General features: G+C 44.8%; 1 protein-coding gene across 10 annotated transcripts in view; it reads right to left on the bottom strand.

Moving 5' to 3' along the window:
• The window catches only part of PTPN3 (protein tyrosine phosphatase non-receptor type 3), a 107,175-nt gene that overhangs the window by 36,657 nt on the left and 48,226 nt on the right, over nucleotides 1-22,292 (bottom strand). For 7 of the 10 annotated variants that reach the window (XM_060154654.1, XM_060154657.1, XM_060154656.1 and 4 more), the window contains 8 exons: nucleotides 20,905-20,957; nucleotides 15,429-15,549; nucleotides 14,194-14,281; nucleotides 11,252-11,340; nucleotides 10,033-10,096; nucleotides 8,503-8,675; nucleotides 5,329-5,463; nucleotides 2,468-2,644 (listed from right to left, as the gene is read on the bottom strand). In XM_060154654.1, coding sequence (XP_060010637.1) covers nucleotides 2,468-2,644; nucleotides 5,329-5,463; nucleotides 8,503-8,675; nucleotides 10,033-10,096; nucleotides 11,252-11,340; nucleotides 14,194-14,281; nucleotides 15,429-15,549; nucleotides 20,905-20,957 — 900 coding nt within the window. Of the gene's footprint in view, nucleotides 1-2,467; nucleotides 2,645-5,328; nucleotides 5,464-8,502; nucleotides 8,676-9,512; nucleotides 9,577-10,032; nucleotides 10,097-11,251; nucleotides 11,341-14,193; nucleotides 14,282-15,428; nucleotides 15,550-20,904; nucleotides 20,958-22,292 lie in introns of those variants that run through there. The other 3 variants (XM_060154659.1, XM_060154660.1, XM_060154663.1) reach the window with 2 other exon arrangements.

The following is a 22,292-nucleotide window of genomic DNA, read 5'->3' as shown; positions in this document are numbered from 1 at the left end:
GCACAGCCGCTAACTCGATTCTGTGAGCCATCTACTGTTGGCTCACCTGGCAAAGACATGGCAAGGAAGGCTGTGTTTGCATCACCATTATTTGCTACTTTTAACATTTCACTGCGAAATAAAAAGTGCCCCAGGATGATACATCTTTTTATGTCTCACGGAGGAGTTTCAGGAAGAACCGATGTGCAACGCCTAGGGGTGAGTAGGGCTAGAAATTACTTAAATCGAACCGGGCTTGAGGAAGTGAATTCTCAGCTGAGTTTTAATAAACTTAAATAGCCATCTGTGTGTGGCTGTATTGGCCTGTGAAGCTCTAGATGCTCTAATTCCATGGTGGGGAAGGAAGATGGAATTACAGACCACAGAAGGAAGATCTGACCTAGGACCTGTAATCAGGCTTCTCAGAACCCGCATTTGCCCAAATTCTGTTCTCCTTTCACCAAAGTGACAGAGCCCCACAGTGTGACGATGAAGGCTGATAATGTGCTATTTGCCCAGCTGGCCTGGAGGTCCCTGAAAGCAAAGGCTTGTCTAATTCACCTTCACATTCCGTCAATGAGCAGCAAAGGGTGTACAAAGTGTGCTGCAGGACTCGGCAATGAGCGTAGCCCTTTAAGACGTCCATATACCACTGGACAGAATTCATCTCTCCTCCAGCCAGCACCTGGACATGTACTGTATCTGTGCTGTCCAATATGGTAGCCACTGCTCATGTGGTTCTTTAGCACTTGAGATGAGGCTTGTGTGACTGAGGAACTGAACTTAAATTTTATTTTATTTTAAATAATTTCAATCTGAATAGCCACACATGACTAGTGGCTACTGTACTGGACAGGGAAGGTCCAGAAGCTCCACAATTCCATGATGGATTTGCAAACCACAGCAGGAGGATCTGACAGGAAGGGTGTGACTGGGCATCCCAGAGCCCTCGGTCAGTTCCCTAAACCCTCCTTCTCCTTTTACCAAAGCAACACAGCCCCTGACAGACTCAAACTGGCTCAAGTCCTGCGTGCCTGCACTCCTGCCCTTGTAGACCTAGAACTGCAAAACCAGTGTCACGCAAAGGAACTTACACCCTTCCACTCTAACCTCAGCGAGGCTGCAAGTTGGAGCAAGAGATAGTGATCGTTTCAACAAAAGCATCATCCAAGCTCAGGTCACAAGGAAATAATGACCAGAGGATTAGTTAATCAGAGGTGTTAAGAACACAAAAGCTGGAAACTATGTTTGCTGTGGTCAGGGACAGCAGAGAAGTAGCAACTTCACACTTAAGTGCGAAGTGAGATCTGTGATTCACCTGTGATGCCTACAGTACAATCGGGATGCGTTTAATGCTTTAATCCTAGTAGCTAGAGTGGTAAAAATTTACAGATTAACTGAAGTGCCTTCTTGCTAATCCTTTGCTATTAGGGGAAGCATTATATGTTTCTATATTTTGGGCACAGCATGGGACTTAACTGAATGGATACTCAATGACCATGGTTGACTTCCCAATAGATGATCCATTCCTATAATACTTTATGTCATTTAATTTACGATCTATGTCTTGTCCACTTCAAAAAAATGATTTGAGATCGCTTACTCTAAAATGTGCAGATATGGTAGAACAGTGAATTCATTAAAACAAGAGAAAAAATCAGACCCATTAATAAAGCAAGGAAGGAAGAGTAGGGGCTAGATCAGAAACCTGAGCTATGGGAAGCTAATGCAATTGAGCCTGACATGCAGCTCTGAGCTCCCTGGTAATCAAGTCAAACAGGGAACTACTGAATTAGATATTATCTTACTGAATAATAAAAGGACTCAAGCCAGTATTTTAGGAGAGACATATTTTCTCCTGACCTTGAAATGTGAAGGGCGTTTGTCACATTAAAAAAGGAAAGTGGGGACATAAAAGAATTTGATGCACACTGTCCTTGCCAAAAATTTAACAAAGAAAATCAGAGATGTTCTCCGAATGTTTTTTCTTTATACTGACTATTCATTAAAAACAAAAAGAACAAAAACCCGAGGACATAATGTGGTTCTGAGAAGGCTTTCTGTGGACAGCTAGAAAATAAGCACATCTCCAGTGACGGGGAATCCTGCAGTGGTCAGACTCTGACAATCCAGAGAAATACTACTATAGTTAACATGTCTACAACCTCTGGAGTATGAAATGGCTTTAACTGGGCTTTGCTCGTGAACTGGCGAGAACACTATTCAGGAGAGCTAACAAGCGTGTGGACAGTATGTCACTGCTGTTGACAAAAAAAGCAGGGCAAGCTCTTGACCCCAGGCACACAGCCTGTCTTCCTGTCGGGGAAGGGAGAGCGTGATGATGTTCTTGGCCTGGCAGACAGCACCCCGGGGAGCTGGCTGCAGGCTCCAGCCCTTGCCTCCTCTTAAACGGCCATTGGGCCTGAGCAAATTCCTCAACAGCTCAAACAAGCAGACACAAAGAAAGAGAGGAACACAAGTTTCTTACTCTCGGTGTGGGCTTCGGTTGTGAGAAATCTCAGAATCGCTGTCTTTAGGGGACATGGAGCCCTTGTAGGTGTAAAACACGTCTTCCGTTTCAGTGATGTACGTCATTTCGTTCACAAGGTTGTCTGCGGAAGAGTGTCGTGGCTTTCGGATTTCGTGCCGGAGTCGAGGACTTCGCCTGGTGGGGAAAGGTTCAGTGTGAAGCGCTGACAGCAGATTCTACTTAGGAATTTTATCAGACACCAGTGACCTAACTTTGTGCTCTGACCTTTCGAAGGATGCCTTTGCTGATGCTGTTGGAACTTAAGAGCCAGTTAACCCATTACTACACTAGAATCTACCAAGGGCCACGTGGTCCCAGATATTCTTAGCCCAGCGGTTCAGCTCCTCAGCTTTATAAACAGGGCAGATGAGACTGGTTCTTGCTCTCTGGGAAGTTATTGAGTGTTGATTTAGGGGGAGTTATTCTTCCAGGAGGATTCAAGCTCGCAATGTGTAAACAGGCTTTATTGACTGCTCATCAGACAATTTTTCTGATTCATTTGTATGGTATAAGTAAGGGTTTAGAAGCTAAAGTAAGTTTTTTGGCAGACTTATTTCAACTACATCCCCTCATGCGAATCTCACTTGATCCAAGAAGAAATGTTTGCTTTTTAAAATGTATCTCTTATGGGGCTTCCCTGGTGGCGCAGTGGTTGAGAGTCCGCCTGCCGATGCAGGGGACACGGGTTTGTGCCCCAGTCCGGGAAGATCCCACATGCCGCGGAGCGGCTGGTCCCGTGAGCCATGGCCGCTGAGCCTGCGCGTCCGGAGCCTGTGTTCCGCGACGGGAGAGGCCACAACAGTGAGGGGCCCGCGTACCGCAAAAAAAAAAAAAAATATATATGTGTGTGTGTGTGTGTGTGTGTGTGTGTGTGTGTGTGTGTGTGTGTGTGTGTGTGTGTGTGTGTGTGTGTGTGTGTGTGTGTGTGTGTGTGTGTGTGTGTATATATATACATATATAATGTGGTATTAGATGGGCATAGCCCCAGCACCGCCCTGTCCCTCCAATAGCAGCAGTAGCTGTGTGACATGAGGCAAGTCACACCACCTCTCTGAGCCTCAGTTGTACCTACCTGGCTCCTGAAAATAAATCAAATGAAGCAATGTCCCCAGGATGCCTGGGGTGACACCTGGGGCAGCACCTGGGCATCGGCTCCTGCAGTGGGTGATCCCAGGCTGCTGAGCTTTCTAAATTTCATTTTCCCTGTTTTTGCATCTTCTGCTTCTTTGTTAGCCATTTCTCCTTGGGACTGTCAGAGCCTCCACTATTTGCAATCCCCTTGGGCCCCGATAATCAATACCACTGTGTCCAAAGCAGAGTGGAAAGGTTTGTGACTCCTCAGAAGAGGACCTATAAATAGCAGTAAGAGCCACAGTCCACTGGCGTGGCAACGTCAGCTCCAGCTGCTCTCCTGGACGCTGTCCTGGCCTCTGTTCTGGGGCCCTGGCACTGCTGCCTAAGAGACTTTCAGACAAATTAAGCTGCCACGTTATAGCATAAATTTACTACTGTAGGATGAGTGCCTAAATCTAGGAAACCAAGAACCAATCTATTCAGTCATGTTATGATTTCCGACACTAAACACCATCACCATCCCTGCCCAGAGCATTAGGCCCCAGTAGAGGGCCCTTACCCAGCGGCCCTGCACAACAGCTCCTTTTTTGGCCTGCATGTTAGAATGCCCCTTAGTCCTGGTAGCTCACTCTGAGAATTTACAGGTGCACCCTATCATGCAATGAACAGAAAGCCATACCCTTATTTCAGGGTGGGGCTGGGACAATGTTCCTGGCTTGGTTTCCCCTTCTAATGATGCCTGGCTCTTTTGAAGGCATTCACAAAATGGCCTGATGTCTTTGAGGAACATTATAACAAAATAACAATAACAAAAACAACAATAATAATTCTACCTGATCCTTTTTGTATAGCTTACAAAGCACTTGTATATTATGTCATTCAATCCCTTTACAGATGGAAAGACTGAGACCAGAGAGGTAAACAAACTTGTTAACGAACAGGAGAGTCAAAATCTGAGTCCGGGTCTTCCAGTTACAAACCCAGTGCCCTTCCCACTTTGCCAAACTGCCACTTCCTTCTTCTTTTTTTTTTTTTTTTTTGGTACACAGGCCTCTCACTGTTGTGGCCTCTCCCGTTGTGGAGCACAGGCTCTGGACGCGCAGGCTCAGCGGCCATGGCTCACGGGTCCAGCCGCTCCGCGGCATGTGGGATCTTCCCGGACCGGGGCACGAACCCGTGTCCCCTGCATCGGCAGGCGGACTCTCAACCACTGCACCACGAGGGAAGCCCTGCCACTTCCTTCTTTTTAAGCTGAGTCCATCATCTTAAAAGTTGGCAGGCTACTTTCCTATGTGCATCTGCTACCGCTGCTGAGGGTCACACGTCCTTACATCAGTTGTATTACATGCCTTTACTATGTTTTCTCAAAGTTTATTTTGTTTGACATTAATGGGAAATGTGAGATTAAATAAAGTTAAACATGCTTCTTTATCACAGGACTTCTCAAAACCTGAATATGCTAATTTCAAGAGCAGCATTTCAGTAAGCTGCAGTGCTCAAATTTACTTAGACCAAATAACTTTTTTTTTTTCAAATAACTTTTTAAAAAAGAACATCCCAGCGTCATACACTACAGAAAATGTTTAGCTAGACTTGTGCATTTCACAAAAATAGTTACTTCTGTAATAAACATGCAAATGTAAACACTGACCATAGGCCACCTGTAGTTATGTTTTTATTTTTATTGAGTTTTTAAAAGAAGTAAAGTGTTTACCGGTAGGTAATACCAAAAAAGGAAGACATACCAGTTGGGAGTAATAGGAGGAGACCGAGACGGTAGACTCTTGGTTTCTAAATGTTCCACGGATAAAGATCTCTGTATGGCCGGGTTCCAGACCATCCCTCCGATCACTTTTTTGCAATACTGGTTATTTACAGACCTGAAAAACCAGATGTAGGTTCACTTTCTACACTGACATATTCGACGAGAAAGAAGTGACAGCGTAAGCGAAACATGTCTACACACGCTCCCTCCCTGACGGATGACTGGTTAACACCTTGATGACCCCGGCAGAGGTTACCAGGAGTGGAGGTACACGGGTCAGAAGGGATTCCTTTCTGTCCTAGCTTTTCCTTATGTGATTTCTTCTCTTTGGGTGAAAAAATATTTTCTTGCCCTTACTATTTCAAGCAACAAAACTGCTTTCAGAATATAACCAAGCCTTACCAGATAGAAGGAATTTCAGGATTAACACTGAAATACAGTTCAAGTAACTTCAAGGAATGCTCACTTTACTCACCCTGGCATGAGTACAAACATTAACCATGCTTCCCAGTGTTCTTTGTCATCCTAGCTGGCGGAGACCGTCACTGTAAATCACTCAGAACTCTTTAAGAGCAGACCTGAGAAAATATGCTTAGACAGCAGAGTTTCAGGCCATCTTCTCTGAATGTGCCACCCCGAAGGTTACTTTCAAATTTTATTTACACCTAGAGAATTTAAATCTCAGCTCTCCAGACCCTTCAGAGAATGAATTATTTGAGAGGATGGAGTTTGAAGCCAGTTTCGGGGAAACTCAGTTCTGGCATTTTTAAATTTTAAACAATGTTTTAATGTCTCATTAAAACATTCCACGCTATTCCTTGCAGCCTAAACCATCACCCCAACAAAACACAGGACAGAAAAACCACAAGAACATAGGTAACACGAAGCACACCCTCTAGAATATCAATGTACTAATTTTCAATGGGAAGTACGGTTGTCACCCTGATCAGAATGCTCACAGAAGCATCACCACGAGAATCTACATCAGAAACCAAATTACCGTTGATTGAGAGCACATCATCGGAATGAGGGGAGCAAGCTGGTTGATTCAAAGGTTTAATGTAGCAGCTCCCCAAAGTATGCGTCACAGGTTATTAACAGGTACTCTTTGGAAAAAGAAGTGTTCCACTGTCCCATAAGCTTGGAAAATACCGAATAAGTTTCAGAGGGCCCAATATGCAAATGTATAGCGGCATCTCTAGGGGTTGGGCAAATCACGTAACCTAAGCCTCAGTTTCTCCATCTATGAAATGGAGAGAATGAGGGATGAGATTTGCCAGTATGCTGAAGCTGGTATTGGTGGTCAAGAACTGCTGACCTGTGGCCACTGAGCCACCCACCGTGTCCCAAGTGACCCCTAGTGGCAGATTAAAAACGGCTGCAAGTTCTCTGACTCTTGAACCCAGGCTGGCCTGGGACTGCTTTGACCAAGAGTGGCTGTGCCAGGTATGGGCCTAGCCTTTAAGACGACCGGCCACCTCTGCCTTTGGCTCTTGCAGTCCCGAGCCTCTGTGTAAGAAATCCAACTACCCTGTGAGAGGCCCTGAGAACACACAGAGAGGGTGGGGGTCCAGACGGGTCCAGCCTTCTGATCATTCCATCAAAGGCACCCGGTGTGGGAGAGAAGTGGTCCCGGACCCTCAGCCCGGCCCGGCCACCAGCTGCATCTCACTGAGAAACCCTAGTCTACATACTGCACGGAGAGGAAGGATCATCTGGCCACACCCTTCCCGAACGCCTGACCCACAAGATCTTGAGATATAATATAATGGTTACTACTTTAAGCCACAAAAACAGGGGTAGTTTTTCCTGCCACAATGGAGAACCAAAAAAAAAAAAAAATCCTCCGTGTTGGTTGCATTGTACAGATGAAGAAATTGAAGAAGCAAATTAAATTAAAACTGATGTAGGTCAGATTTTAACCCAGCCTTCTGTAAGACAGTCCAAGCTTTTAGTTGCTCTCAATGCCACTTCTCAGCTCACCGAGAGGATTAAGTCCAACTAAAGTAAATGCTACATTCCAGCAAGTTATGTTTACGGCACGTTCAGAAATAGAGCTACCGAATGTGTAAAAATACTGGACGGTATTAGAAGACAAAATCTTGGAAAATATATTTGCTCTTGGTTCATCAGAAGCTCAGAGCATTTAGCACCATAAATATCAATACTATCACTGATACTAACAGACATTTACTACTTATTCAATTGAGAAAGCTATCAACTGATTACCATGTAATAGGAAAGCCACTGGAATAGTCTGGTACAGTCCCACATATCAGATAATGGCTCAGACAGGGGCACCATTTTTAGTAACAGCCACATCAATTAAAATAAAAATCACAAAAATAACTTTCCCAACCAATTTAGAAAATAATTTGATATGGAATTTCTGCTACATCTTATATTTAGAAGGCAAGTATTTATAATACAGCTTGTATCCTACATCTTAGAATAAAAACATATACAAAAATATAAACTGCATGAGAACACACTGTAGTCTAAAAGTTTAAAATGTATAGATTTATTTACTAGTCATTAAGTATTTTAAATATCATTCCTACGGATAATAGCACACATGGAATTGCTGTAAGGATTAAACATATAAAAAAAAAGAATGAAGCATAATGAAGTATGTGCATGGAACAAGGTAAGCACTCAGTAGTCGTCAACTGTAATTATTACTGTTACTATCTTGTGATTGCTGGATGTAGTATATGCCAAAAAGTCACCTGACTCTGGAAATCTTTATTTCTGCTCATTCGTTATTATAGAGCGCCTTATGGAATTACTGTTCAGTGGGAGAGGCTGTCTTAACGGCACCAAGATGACCCTTAGTCACAGCCTTGTGCTTCCCTTGGCGTGACATGACGGAGCTGTTCCAATGCTGGCTGCTTGGGGGCTCTGAGTGTTACAGAGTTGAGCAGGCAGAAGCAAGTGACAGGAACAGGAGAAGCGCCTGCGTGTGTGGAAAGACACACTGCGGCCCCAGCAGACTTTCACCCATGGTTCTAGACCCACCAGCAGCTCTGGCCTCAGGGCCGGGGCCCCTGGGCAAAGACGTCCCTCCCCCTGAGGATGTTTACTCCCCAGGGGTGACCAGGACATGTTTATTTCTCAGCCTAGCGTGGAGACTGTCCCTAAAGCATATACTCACTTTTTGGGGTTCCTAGAGCCCAGAGTCCAGTACTGAGACAGAACATTCTTTTCCTGAGGTAGTAGCTTCTTTGCCTGAAAGAATGTATGGTGCTCGACACAGGATTTCCATAAGTTTTTGCAAGATCGGTAATTTAACATGTTGAAGGCCACTATGTGTTCCCTGGATTCAGTCTGGGAGGAAAAACACAGTAGAGATTTCATCTACACAGATGTAGGAGCAGGGTCTCAAGCATTTTATGCCCACATCGGTGGTTATCAAGTAAGAGACAATGGACAGCAGAAAACTGGTTTCAAAATTCCTTAGGCCACAAAAACAGGGTTCTAAGAATATTCAGCAGCAGGATTTGTTAACCATCTTTATGAACGTGGTAATAAAGACGACCAGAGTCTACTCTTCATCATCATCTGTGGTCTTTCATGAACGCTTTCATTTCACACCTGCCTACATTTCTAGGTCGGATATATTTGGAGCAACCAGATAAGGGCTGTCTGATACATTCCTTTCAAAATCTAGCTCTGGGAAAAATCTCTCCCCTGAAGAAATCATCTTTCACCTATCAAATGACAGGAATCTTATAATGCTTTGGGTTTCTCTATTTGCTTTCCACAAAGAGAGTCAGATCTAGTGCTCGCTTATAATAATCATTTTGATCATTTGCTCTACCTCCATTCTACCTGAGTTCAGGTTTTCTGTTCTCATGTTAAATTACCATCCTGTGCCTTTTTACGGCACTTTGAATTTTGCATCTGGGGCTCGGGAGACCCAGATTCTAGTCCTAGTTTTCTCTGAGCTTTCGTGCTCTCAGTCCTAAGAGTTTATTGTGATGTGGAGCCATTTTAGGTACATGTTATCTTTGGAAAATTGGGAAATGACGTAGTGACAGTAAGTGAAAAATATGCAGCCTGACGAGACAGAGTGCGGTGTCGTGGGAAGAGCGGGCATCTCAGATGCATAACGACCAGTTCAAATTCCAGCTCCTCCACTTCACTGGCTGTGGGTTCTCTCACCTCTAAGTTGCTCTTCTCCATGTGGAAAACCAAACTGAGTTATCTGGAGAGCTGCAGACTCCTCCTATGAGACATATACGCAAGGCCACCGTGCATTTTAAACACATCAAGGGAAGGAACTGACCTTGCTGACTTTTATTGCTACTCTGCAGTGGGCTCGGCCAGGTGCTGTGACCAATGGTGCTTCTATCTAAATCTGATGATTCCCTGAGGACTGGGCATTGTTGCATTCCTGTAACTCAGACTACAGGAGGTTAAGTAACCCGCCCAACTGGTGAGTGGAAGAGCTAGGACCTGAACCCAATGTCTCTGACTGCAAAGCAAGTGACTTCCTCAGCCAGATAAGCAGAGTGAATTACACAGAAGACTGCGGGGCCCACCGGACCCTGATGCCCACTTTCTTTCCACCGTTTGCAGTGCTCTTTCTTCCCTGTTACACGTATGACAAATTCCTTCACCTGCTGAAGGACTAAGGGCTGAACTGGCTAAAAGCACAAGGACCAAAGCAAGCACAACTCACCTGTTTTTGTCGCTGATGTATAAAGAATTTCTTCCTTTTGAAAGAAATTTTTAGAATGTTCACCCTGCAAAAAAAAGTAAAACACAACACAAAAGAAGCACATCAGGGAGCAGCCAGGTTGCAGCTGGCGCCTCTCGGCGTGTGTTCTCTAGTCCACGATCGCGATGGCTGGGGGCTCTCGGCTCCCTAGACTTTGCTTCAGCGCAGAAAGGATGGCGGCCCCGTCATCTCGGCCAAACACTAAGTAGCTGACTGAAGCTGAGCGGCACATCAGGGCCCCTGGTTTATGATGTAGCTCTTAAATAACAAGGACCATGGGCAATGCGCTCTCTGCTGTCAGCTGCTCTTGTGATACTGCAGCTCTGCTAGGGCTGGTGTGTACCTGGGGAAGACAGCTGAGGGCAGTGTGGAGCAGCAGGAGGAGGACAGACAGACCTGCGTCCGCATCCCAGCTGCTTCGCAAACTTAACAGCCACTTAATAGCCGTGTGTCAAGTAGCCTCTCTATTGTTTGCATAGTAACACAATGATAGTCATCATTTACAGCCTCCTTTATACTTAAAGCCTTACAAGCAGCTCCTCTACTAAGACTTGCAATACTCCTGAAAAGTACATATCATTATACCCAGCTTTCAGATGAGGAAACTGAGGCTGGGAGACAGCGCTTAAGTGCTCAAGATCATTCAAGCCAGGAATGCTTGGAGCCGGGATCTGAGCTTGTGCTCGCAAGTCCTCCACCATGGAGCCCTTCTGAACAGTGGGGACAGCACTGCCTTTCTCAGATTTGTCAGGATTCAAGTCTGCTGGATCCCCTGAGTTTTTAGACCAGAACTGGGCACTTGGTAAAACTTCAATTAGTAACTAAGGAACTGCCCTGAAAATACAGCTCCTGCCCAGAGGAAGTTCTCCGAATCCTGGCTAATGTGCCGCCCAGGAAGGATTCCTTAACTCCAAAACCTGCTTTGTGTTGTTTTATCCAGGTTTCACACGGTATCCCAAACCATAGGGTGACTGGGGAAGAAGGGGATGCTGATAAAAACCAAACTAATTTTCCCAAGTACTGAATCTGGATTAATTGTACAGGTCAGAGGTAAAAGCTTGGGAGAAAGTCTCTGTCCCTTCTTTAGAAAGAAAAGTTTAAAATTAGAGGTACCATTACTTTTGTTCAGCATATTTTTAAAGCACGATTCAGAAAATAATTAGAACCGGTTTGCACTTACCAAGGATAGAAACTTGTGCAAATATATTTTCGGTACACAGCGATGCCCACAGAAGCAATTCCAATCATTAGATCTAAACTGTGCAGATCCTGTAAAAAGGAAGATCTCAGATTCACAGCGTGTTACTGTCATGCTTATGCCCTCCGGTAACTTAAGCACCCACGCTTTTATAAATAGCACTACATGTAAGCTCCAAAAGGAAAATTACAGAAAACAGGCAAAAATCTCCTCTTAACAGATACTTAAGATCCAAGTACTTAGCACCAAATTCTTCTAAGGTGAAAATACATTGCCTGACAGCAACACCTGGGTTCTACCAGTTTACAAAGTTACCACCAGGCAACCTCACTCATTCCACAGAATCATAGAAATGAACATTTGCCTTTACATCTTCAACGATTAGTATCAGACACCATATTGAAATCAGAAAAGCCTCGTCCCCCGCACAGCTTTAAACAAATCTCAACTCCCATCACTGAGAAGGCTTTAGCTATTAATATGAAGTGTAGAACTGCTGATTCTAAACCCAATGAAAAATAAAATATGGCTTATAAGTCCAATATAGTCAACATTTATTAAGAGCCCATGTGCTAGGCATTGCCATAGATAATGAAGGTAATAAAAGGAAGATACAGCGACTACAAGACGTAGTCCATTAAATCCATTTGAGAATGAGAATTTTAAAATAAACAGTGCCTTCCCTTGAGTCATCTATATCCCTACTTACCCAATCAGATACTCGTAATTTTAAAGAAGGGGCAGAGTTACCATTGGATGTGAACCTTAGGTTTGCCACTTACTAGCTGTGTTGGTCTGGGCTACTGGCCTCAGTTTTTCCTTTTGTACAATAAGGATTGTCGAACCCACCTCAAAGAGTTTTATCAAGCTGAACTTAGAGAATATAAGAACGTATTGGTATGCAGTAGGTATAAAAAACGTTCATCCCCTTCACCTCTCAAGAGATAGTGGGACAAATCATTTATGAACAGTGATGTGAACACGGGGGGTTGGAGAAACTGGCCAAAGCAAACACTGCTTACCCGTTGTGGAAAGTCCAGAGAGTAATCACTGTTGGGCACCCAACTGAAATCACACGCTTAAAGCAAAACCAAACTGGCAAGTTGAAAACCAGGGTTGCATTAAACGTGATACTTGGGATCAGAATATAGGGAAATATTAAGCAGGTGGGACAGAAAATTAGCAAACAAAATAAAAATCAAGTGCAGAATGAGGAAATAAGTGAATGCTTTGTGTGGGCCAGTGACGTGGGTCTCAAATCTCCTGGTTCTGTGGTCACCACGGTAGCATGGATAGTCACTGTTCGCTCAGTTCCCGTGCCCATCTCCAAACCTCCCAGCTTGCGGAGCAGGACTGTATGATTAGCTGATGAACAGCTTTGCTCAACAGTTCATTGGCTGATGAACAACGAGCAGAAGTGATGAGTCCCCTCCGGGCCGAATCATTTAAGAGCTGGTGTGCAGCCCTCCAACTTCCCCTTCCCTTGGGACAAGCATGAGGCCACATGTGAAGATGGTGAAGCCACCAGACGGAAGCAGCCTAGGCTGCTGAATCACTGCACGGAGGAGTGCTGCCCTGGAGAGCCACCGGGACCCATACAGCCTTTGAACTACTGAGAAATAAGCTCTGTGATATCAAGTTACTGATTTTCAGGGGGCTTTGGTTGATGCAGCACAGCCAAGGGTAACCCAACTCCCTCTGATACCACGGGGGTGTCAGGCAGACAGGTAATCAACTGGCGTCAGGACCTTCATGAGACCCTGGGGGTGGGGGGAGCACAGATCAACTCAGGCAGATGTAAAACCCACTTCACCATTGAAGAAAGGCTCCACAACGTTCTACCAGACAAAACAGTATTTGCAAGTGGAATAAAAATTAAGTCAAGTCCCAAAGTTGATGTTTTGTAAGATCCGTGTCTTTTTCCTACTTTATTACCTATGTTATATCCTGTACACTGCACAGTTAGGGGATTGAAGTAAGAGAAAAGAAATGAAAGTGTTTCTATGAATTGCAAAAATATTATTTAAATGTAAACTTTGGTAATTTACTCAACTTCCCTGAGTCTCAGTTTTCTCACCTGTAAAATGGGGTGATTAGAACACATTTCCCAAGGCTGCTATAATCTTTAAATGAGACCTTATGGTCACATATGAAAGCATCTGGAACAATGGCTAGTATGGACTACGTGTTCAACCAATATTTGCTTCCTCTGGATATGATGTGGCCCAATTACAGGTAGAAAATGTAAAGGTCAGATGCCAATTAGACAGTGCTGGGGTCACACACTGAAGCCATTACTTATGTGCTACCTGACCTTTGATAAGTCCCTGAGTATCAGTTTCTCCATCTGTAAAATGGAGGAAATGACAACACTTACCTCATGGCATTACAGTGGGAAATAAATAGGGACTGTGTCTGGCAGTTAGAAACGGCTCAGCAGATGATAGATATTCATCAGTTTTATTTAAAAAGTCACAACCAATTCAAAATACTTGATTTTCATAAACATGCCATCATAACAGAAAACTATCATATCTGAGCACATAATTAGCTCTAATTTGAGCAGCACTGAGATTAACTAGTAGAAACCCTGGCTCATTAAAGAGCCACTTGGAAAACAGAACGCTATACATTTTTCACCTCTTTAACCATGAGATGGTCTTACAAAAATTACTTGTTTCTAACCCCCGTGACCCCCGCAAAAGTAAAAAGTCTTCAAGTAGGACAGCAAACACGAAAAAATCCAAGTGGATAAAGAACCAGCAAAACTCAGTATTACTTTATAAACCTTTCAGGTATCATTAAAAAAAAAAAAAAAGGTCTTTTTATTATACTGGAAAAGAGATAGTTTCAAAGAAGCTTTCAGATGTTCAGAAATTAAAATAAAAATCACTTTGGAACTACGCCATGCTGAGGGTACCTACCCTACCACTGTGCAGCTCCACTCCATAGAAGTCGAGGGTCCGGGCTATGTTGATAAAGCAAGATTCCGCTTCTGACTGCTTCAGCCCACTGCAAAGGCAGACAGAAGATGCAGACTTCACCCAGTAAACAGAATCTTAACCCCGATTTTTAAAATTAGTAAAAATCTAAAAATATTGATACCATTGCTATAAGGTTATTAAATGCCTTATGTTATTCATCTTAAACAATCAAACCCCAAATGCTAGCAAACCACGTTTTTCTTCTTGTCCACTGAATATGACTTCATCTAGCCCTCTCGTTCCTCTATTAAAAACTACCTCACATTTAGTAGGTTCTCAATATTCAGAGATAAAGACTGTCACCTTCTGGAATTCCCACCCTACCTTTTCCAAGTCCCTAAAGTAGTACGTGCTCTTTAGGTCTTTCTGCCTTTATCTATCCTTTTAGCAGCAGCCTCAAACTTCCAAACGTCACTGTACTATTTTAGGATGCTGGCTCCTGCCTGGACAGCAATTCTGGGAGAGGATTGGCAGTGCCTTTTTGAAGGGACACTGGTTGCTTAGGCCTTTGTTTCTATGGCCTTCCTGAGAATGTAAGGTCCCTTGAGACCTGGCCTTCTCGGTCAGGGTGGCCCTTATTTGACCTGGACTGAATGGAGCCACTGCAGCTTTAAGTGAAAGGAGGCAAGGGAAGAGGAGGCCAGAATCGGGCGAATCTGCTGGAGTGGAGGCTTGGCCCGAGGCAGCTGCGGAAGGGTGGTGCTCCCTTCTGGAAGGAAGGTGGTTTTCCCAACTGAACCCAGAGAGGACGGGGATTCACCCAGCCTGTCAGCACCTATGTCTGTCTGCCTGTCTATTCAAAACCACCTGAAGGAACGGCTCGTTTCATTAAATATGGGAACCTGTTAAAAGGTTTGCCTGGTAGGGTCAATCTGCGGGGCAGTCAGATTTAAAATGGGCATTTCCTCCAGGAACTAACGGATTTCAATGACATCCTGAAAAAGAACGCAGCAAATTATCCTGAACTCTCATAGGATTTCACACTTTACAGAAATGCTAGTAATGCCAGATATATTTGCCATCATAAGAGCTCAAAGGTTCACAAACCCCCGACATCTTGAAAGAGGATTCATAAGCAAAAGCAAGAGAAGACAACATCAAACCCAAAAGGGGACACGAGGTCTGACAGTGCCCGACCTGAGTTCCCAAAGTAGGTCACCCGCCCCGCCTCTCACCTGTGCTGCTCATGGAGCGCCTCCACCTTCGCTAAAAAGTCCTCATTCTGATCCGGTATGAACTGACTATCAGAAAGATAGCCCGGAGGATGAATGGAAGAATCATGGTCTCCAAAATGAGCTATCAAGACAGAATGAGGGGAAAGCACCTTTTCAATGTGGTCTGTATTTACAAGCACCTGTAGCATCAACAGAGATTTCTCAATCAAATGACTCCTTCTCTGTCTCAAGGGCAGGGGTTGGGGAAATCTTTGGTCATGCTTCATAGTCAGTCTCAGAAGGGAAGGAGAGGAGTGAGGTAGTTGCTTAGGTGAATTTCATCCCAAAGTTGAAAAGTCAGATGCAAGGCTATCTTTCTTTACATCTACTCAGCCTGGGGCTCACCCTCCTCAACTGCCACCACACACAAGGGCTGCTCTTTGAGATCTGCGCTGTAATGAAGGGATCTGTGTCCTCCTTACACTGTTCCTTGAGGGCTGGGAGTGGGTCAGACTCATCTTTCGGGCCTTGTGCCCAGGCACGGCACATAGTAGCTGCTCGGGTGTTTGGAACTCACCTGCAGAGAGGCTACTGCAAAGTTCAGTTTTGGAAGGGGAAAAGGGCAGAAAGCCAAGTGACCTACACATACAGACTTGGTCATGGGTGGACCACAGGCCATGAAGGCCAGCCAAATGTGGCTAAGCTGTGAACAGGAGTGTCGAGGCCGTATGAGGTAAGCACAAGTGTGGCTTACAGGTGAGTTTGTGCATGGTGAAGTGTACGACAATGCATTTACAGGAAGTAATTTAGATGCCCCGACGCTGGGTCCCCGATGAAGAAAGCCCAAGAAAGCCTTAGAATCACCTCATCCAAACTCTGCATGTTGAAGGAGAACGTGAGGTCCAGAGATGAGAAGGGACCTACCCCTATCACAGAGCTATTTTTCAGCAGTCAAGACCAGAACCTGGCTAGCGCTCCCACCATTCTACCAGCCTGCCTGCCACGCCTGCGGGCTACTGCTGGCCATTTGCGGATGACAGTGGTCATGTCCCCAGACGACAACCAAATGCTGCAAATGACCTTCTTGAGCCTCAAGGCAGAGTCCTGTTAAATTTTACACTGTTGGTTGCATCAGCTCATGGAGATCTTCTTGGATCTTGACTTGGTCATCCATCATATTAACGAACAGTCCTAACCCCTGTGCCTTTCTGCAAACATGAACAGCAAGGTTCTCTTTTTAGTCAAGTCACTGACAAATGTCTGAACTTAACACAAGACCACCAAGTGAACCTCCCTGTAGTGTGGTTGTCCCTGGAAATCTTAAGTCGGCTACTCTGCAATGAGCCGTGTTAACCACTAGGGGGAAACAAAGTTAAATAGTCTTTGGAAACCATCTGCAAAGCACAGGGTGGTTTCCACGCTGTATTCAATGAACAATGACATTATCCCACTAGATGCTCTTGATAACCTAGCGACAGGCCTTACTTTAATCCCCATTAAACAGATAAGGAAATGGAGACTCGAGGAAGGAACCTGCTCACTGCTGCTCAGGCTGGTAACGTGGAGCCTAGACCCTGATCACAGTTCATCTTCTTTATCTACTTACCATACAACACGCCCTGAACTCCAGAGTAACACGCTTTTCTGTTTGTGGGGAAGCAACACATGAGAAAGCTAATTATAGCAGAAAGAAAAGGAAATAAACACTTATGTGGGAAATACCTTGTCTTTTAAGTCCCATACATTCTTCCGGCTAATATTTTATATTTTGCAGGACAGAGTGTATGTCTCAGGTACTCAAATGTACGGCACATCAAGCTGTTCTGTTGGGAAAGCCCTTATTTGCTATTCATCTAACTCCAACGTGATCTTGGAGGCTCTTCTTAAGGGGTCATCACTAGGAAGCTTTTCTACACTACCTCCCCCTGCACCCTCCTTCCCCCTCCAAGGAGAACAAAGTGCATCCTCTGTGCTCATCCTCACTGCCAGCATCAGTTGGTCCATATCTGCCTGCCCACCAGGCTGCAGACCCTTTGCAGAGAGCAGCTGTGCTCTATCTGTGCAACCTGAGGCTACTGCAGAATCCACACGTGGCAGACGCTCAGAGGCCATTATAGAACAAATATGTATTTTCAAAAACTTCATTCCTGGGGACTTCCCTGGTGGCGCAGTGGTTAAGAATCTGCCTGCAAATGCAGGGGACACGGGTTTGATCCCTCGTCTGGGAAGATCCCACATGCTGCGGAGCAACTAAGTCCGTGCACCTCAACTACTGAGCCTGCGCCACAACTACTGAAGCCCACACGCCTAGAGCCCGTGCTCCGCGACAAAGAGAAGCCACCTCGATAAAAAGCCCGCGCACCTCAACGAAGAGTAGCCCCCACTCGCCACAACTGGAGAAAGCCCACGTGCAGCAACAAAAGACCCAGTGCAGCCAAAAAAAAAATAAAAACAACTTCACTCTCGGGACTTCCCTGATGGCGCAGTGGTTAAGAATCCGCCTGCCAATGCAGGGGACACCGGTTCGATTCCTGGTCTGGGAAGATCCTACATGCCGCGGAGCAACTAAGCCTGCGCGCCACAACTACTGAAGCCCGCGTGCCTAGAGCCCGTGCTCCGCAACAAAGAGAAGCCACCGCAATGAGAAGCCTGCACACCGCAACGAAGAGTAGCCCCCGCTCGCCGCAACTAGAGAAAGCCCACACGCAGCAATGAAGACTCAACACAGCCAAAAATAACTAATAAATAAATAAATTTATTTTTAAAAAAACCCTTCATTCTTTGACCCTCATAGACCTTGACAGGTCACCAGCAATCTTCCACCATCAAGTGCTTTCAGGTTCTTTACTCACAGATCACTTTACTTTTTATCTGGTAAGAAAATGTGCTTTGTTTTGGCTTCACTGGCTACTGGTAGGCTTGTCTTCATATCAGATGTCCCTCTGGGACAATGTGGCAAACCGTATCAGATAAAATTTAGGCTTACTCTTATTTTTCTTTTTTTTTACTTTTTGGCCACGCCCTGTGGCATGTGGGCTCTTAGTTCCCTAACCATGGATCAAACCACCGCCCCCTGCATTGGAAGCACGGCGTCTTAACCACTGGACCGCCAGGTAAGTCCCTAGGCTTAATCTTTGATCCAGCTGTTTCATATCCAAGAATTAATCTTATAGAAATATATGCACAGAAGTATGGAAAAGTGTGTGTAGGTATATGTTTGAGGGTGGAGGAATAAGAAATTTCTACTTAAAACTGCTCGCCTGACAACCTATGATATTATTAGCATGACAGTCACACTAATGTTTCTACTGCAGCTAGCCTGGACTTTTTAGGTGCTCATAACTTCCTTTAGCCCCCATTCTATCAGTCCTTTGCAGAGGGAAACCTGACTATTGAAGCTTAGGAATTTTATTTGGTACTCTGAATAGTTTGTTTACAACAGGCCGTTCTTTAGACAGCTTTCTTCTGGGCACAAATTATAGCACGAGTTAAACAACACTTGCCACGAGCCAGGCATATTCTAAGAGCTTTAAGTATATTTCATCTTCACTCAAACCTATGATTAGATATTATTATCACCTCCACTGGACCGATGAAGCTGAGGCCTGAAGAGGCTCAAGGTCAGGTAGGTGTAAGTGGAAGAGACAAGACCCAGGTACTGTGGCTTCAGCCTGTGCTCTCACTGACTCAGTTAACAGCGATGGTCCACTAAAGAGTTTCTACTTATCACCTTCAGAGGTGATACTTGAACCAAGCAGTCATATTCCAAGTTGTCATAATCGCCAGCATCACCTCCATCTTACATGTGAAAAAACTGAGATTCAGAGAGGTAACACCATGTTAGAAGCAGAAGGAGAGCCAGATTTAAATGGAGTTTGCATCCAAAGCTATGTCCTTTCTAGTGTTCCTGGCCTTCAAACCTGAAGCTTTAGATGTGAGCACCAAACTTGCTCTGAGACGTAGGAAAACTCACTCTCCTCCGCTGATCAGCCCGGCAGCGATGGAGTCCACTGGGTCTAGTGACTACTAAGAATACAGCTGACTGGTGACCGTGCCATTTCCTATGTGGATGTGACATGGCCAGGCCTGTTCCAGATGTATTATAGGGAGAGGGGAACTTTCAGATCCACCCAAGCTCGTCACTGTGCCATCTCTCCTGAGTCTCCCATTGGGGAGAAGGAGATGTAGGTTATACAGGGAGATGAACACTGGGTCTTGTCTTACTAGTGAGCAGGGCCACTGCTAAAGGTCTCTCTTCTACTTCCTGGTATCATGCAGCCACCTTGCCCTTCACCCCTCCCATGTCTGTTCTTTGCTCCTGGGAAACAGGCAGGCTTAAGGCCACATCAGGAATCCCTGTCAGCATTCTCTTGCTATTTTGCCTCTTCTGAGACCAAAGCAGAGGGAGGAGTTCAGCCAGTGCCTGCCAAGACCAGTCCACCGAGCTCTCTTAACTCCCCACCATGCAGTCGGCCAAGAGGGGAACGAGCCCAGGTGGCGTGGGGCTCACAGGAAGTCTCGAGCAGCTCTGCACGAGTTCTAGTTGGTTACTGCACTGGCCTCACACAGCCAGTTAACTATAAATTGATATTTTACCTTCCATCTGGCTATGCACCCTGTCCTCGGACACATCCGGCACCTACCACGGGGCCTCACGTGGAACATATTCTAATAATATTTTGGTGACTGAAGAAGTGGATTCTTACTTCAGCATAAACAGGCCTTGATGGAAAATTCCATCTGGACTTTCCATCCCACATGGCAGCCACTAGCCACACAGAGCTACTGAGCACTTGAAATGTGGCTAGTCCAAGTTGAGATGTGCTGAAGTGTAAAATCTGGACTGGTTTTCAAAGACTCAGTATGAAAAAAATGTAAACTATCAAAATTTTTACATATTAAAATAATATTTTAGATATATTAATACAATGTATTTCATTTTACTTTAACATGGCTACCAGAAAGCTTAAAGTTACACATGAAGCTCCCATTGTATTTCTATTGGGCACTGCTGCTCCAGGCCAATATATAAGCCGTCGCTCTACTGAAACTAAAAATAAACTTCTAGGATCCCAGCAGTGTTTCAGAGGAGCACCAAGCCAGTAGCAGGAGTGACCTCCAGCAAATTCCTGAACCTGTCCGGGTCTTAGTTTCCACACCTATAAGAAGTGACTGGTAGAAGTATCTGCCCCACCGGGATTTTGTTATAGAGTCAAATCCAGTTGTGAGTGAAGGCTCTGGAAAATGTAACGTGCGATAGGTATCTTCTGTTTTCTGGGCTCCTCTGGGAGGAAACCCCACTTTCCCCAATCCAACATCCCTGAGCTGGAGGAGAGCCTAAGTCAGGTTGAAAGTGGAAATATCTGGACAGCCAGAGATATGCTGCCCAACAGGATTCCTGGGGAAGGGACTCGGTCAAACAGGATAGGCCAGTGAGTTTCTTAATATACCAGTCAGAACAAGCTGTCCATCTGCGAAATGCTCCTTTGTGACTTACACTGTACTGCATAGGATGCTAGAACCACCGCTGAGTTAAGAGGGCAGGTTAACCTGTCAGAAGAAAAACATATTAGGAAAGTCACCAGAACCCACAACAGCCCAAAACACTTATGGATTATGGGTAATACATGTCTTTTTCTTGGATTAACCATTAAAAAAAATCATGAATAATAACAAAGAATTTTAGGATACTCAATCTCAAAAAGATAAAAGTAACACACTAAAGAGTCTTTGAAATTAAAAGAGAATTTTTCCATGTTTAAAATAATATATATTAATACAAATACCATGAGGCTAAAGGTTTAATGTTGGCCAGGGTTTGGCTGGTCAAGAAAGGTCAGGCTCATATCACTAAGAGAAAAAGTGAGAAAAGTGTACTCTTAGATCAATGGGCAGCCAGCCTTTGTCTCTTTCTGGTAAAGACGTGAGACTTCTCATAGGGCTAACTGAATTCCTGAGTTCTGCTGACACTGATTCTTGATTACCTGCTTTCTAGAAGGATGACATCCTCTTAGAAGGGAAAAACAGAAAAGTATTCTGAATTTTAAAACTCCTGTGAGCTTTGAATTACTTAATTAGTTACAATGACTTAAGATTCCTAAATCTATTCACCCTCCTGAAACTTCCCATCTAGAGGGAATGGTCTGCTACCCCTCAGTTTTCCTGCCATCCACTAGAAATCCATGAACCCAAGGTTGGACTTGTTTTCCTTCTTTCCTCTTAAGCTCACTGCCCTCCCAAACACCCTGTTTCAGCCAATGATGCCATCTCTGTCATAGTCCAAATCATCCTGGTTGCTCCCTTCTCTCCATTCAGCTACAGATTTCACGGTCTGCCTAGGAGCTCAGCCAGCAGACCTGGGGCAGGAATCACTGCCAGGTGGAGGAACACATGAACAGAAGCAGGAGTGAGGGCTTGCAGGGTTGGGGGGGGGACCCAGATTTTAAAAGCATTCTTCCCAGCAACCTTGTGGAAAGTGGAGAAAACATGCAGTTTCCATGGCAGCCCATGAAGTTCTCAAGATATGAGTCACCCCCAGCTCTCTGACTAATCTGGTTGGCTCACCAGTGTTTCCCTTCTGGTCAGCTGTGCTGTGTGCTGGTCCTGAAGCTGCATATAAATATGAAGGTAGCCTTCCCTATCTGAGGGGCCCCATCTTTCAAGTAACCATGTGCTCTTGCTAGAACTTCTAAATGCAGATATGTCTAGGGATGCTTGCTATATATTTGATCATCTGGAGACCCAGAGGGCCCAAAGGAAGAGCAAACATCAGCATTCACTTTCCTACCAAGATGGGCTTCAATGAAATCTAAGCTGGTGTCCTTGCTACAGGAAGAGCAGGTGAATGGGATTCAGGGAAAAGCTTAGGAGAGCGGCTAAGGGGGT

The sequence above is a fragment of the Lagenorhynchus albirostris genome, chromosome 7 (genome assembly GCF_949774975.1).
Source record: "Lagenorhynchus albirostris chromosome 7, mLagAlb1.1, whole genome shotgun sequence".
NCBI classification, from domain to species: domain Eukaryota; kingdom Metazoa; phylum Chordata; class Mammalia; order Artiodactyla; family Delphinidae; genus Lagenorhynchus; species Lagenorhynchus albirostris.
The sequence above is the reverse complement of the archived record's forward strand: the minus strand, read 5'-3'. Positions and strand labels throughout refer to the sequence as shown.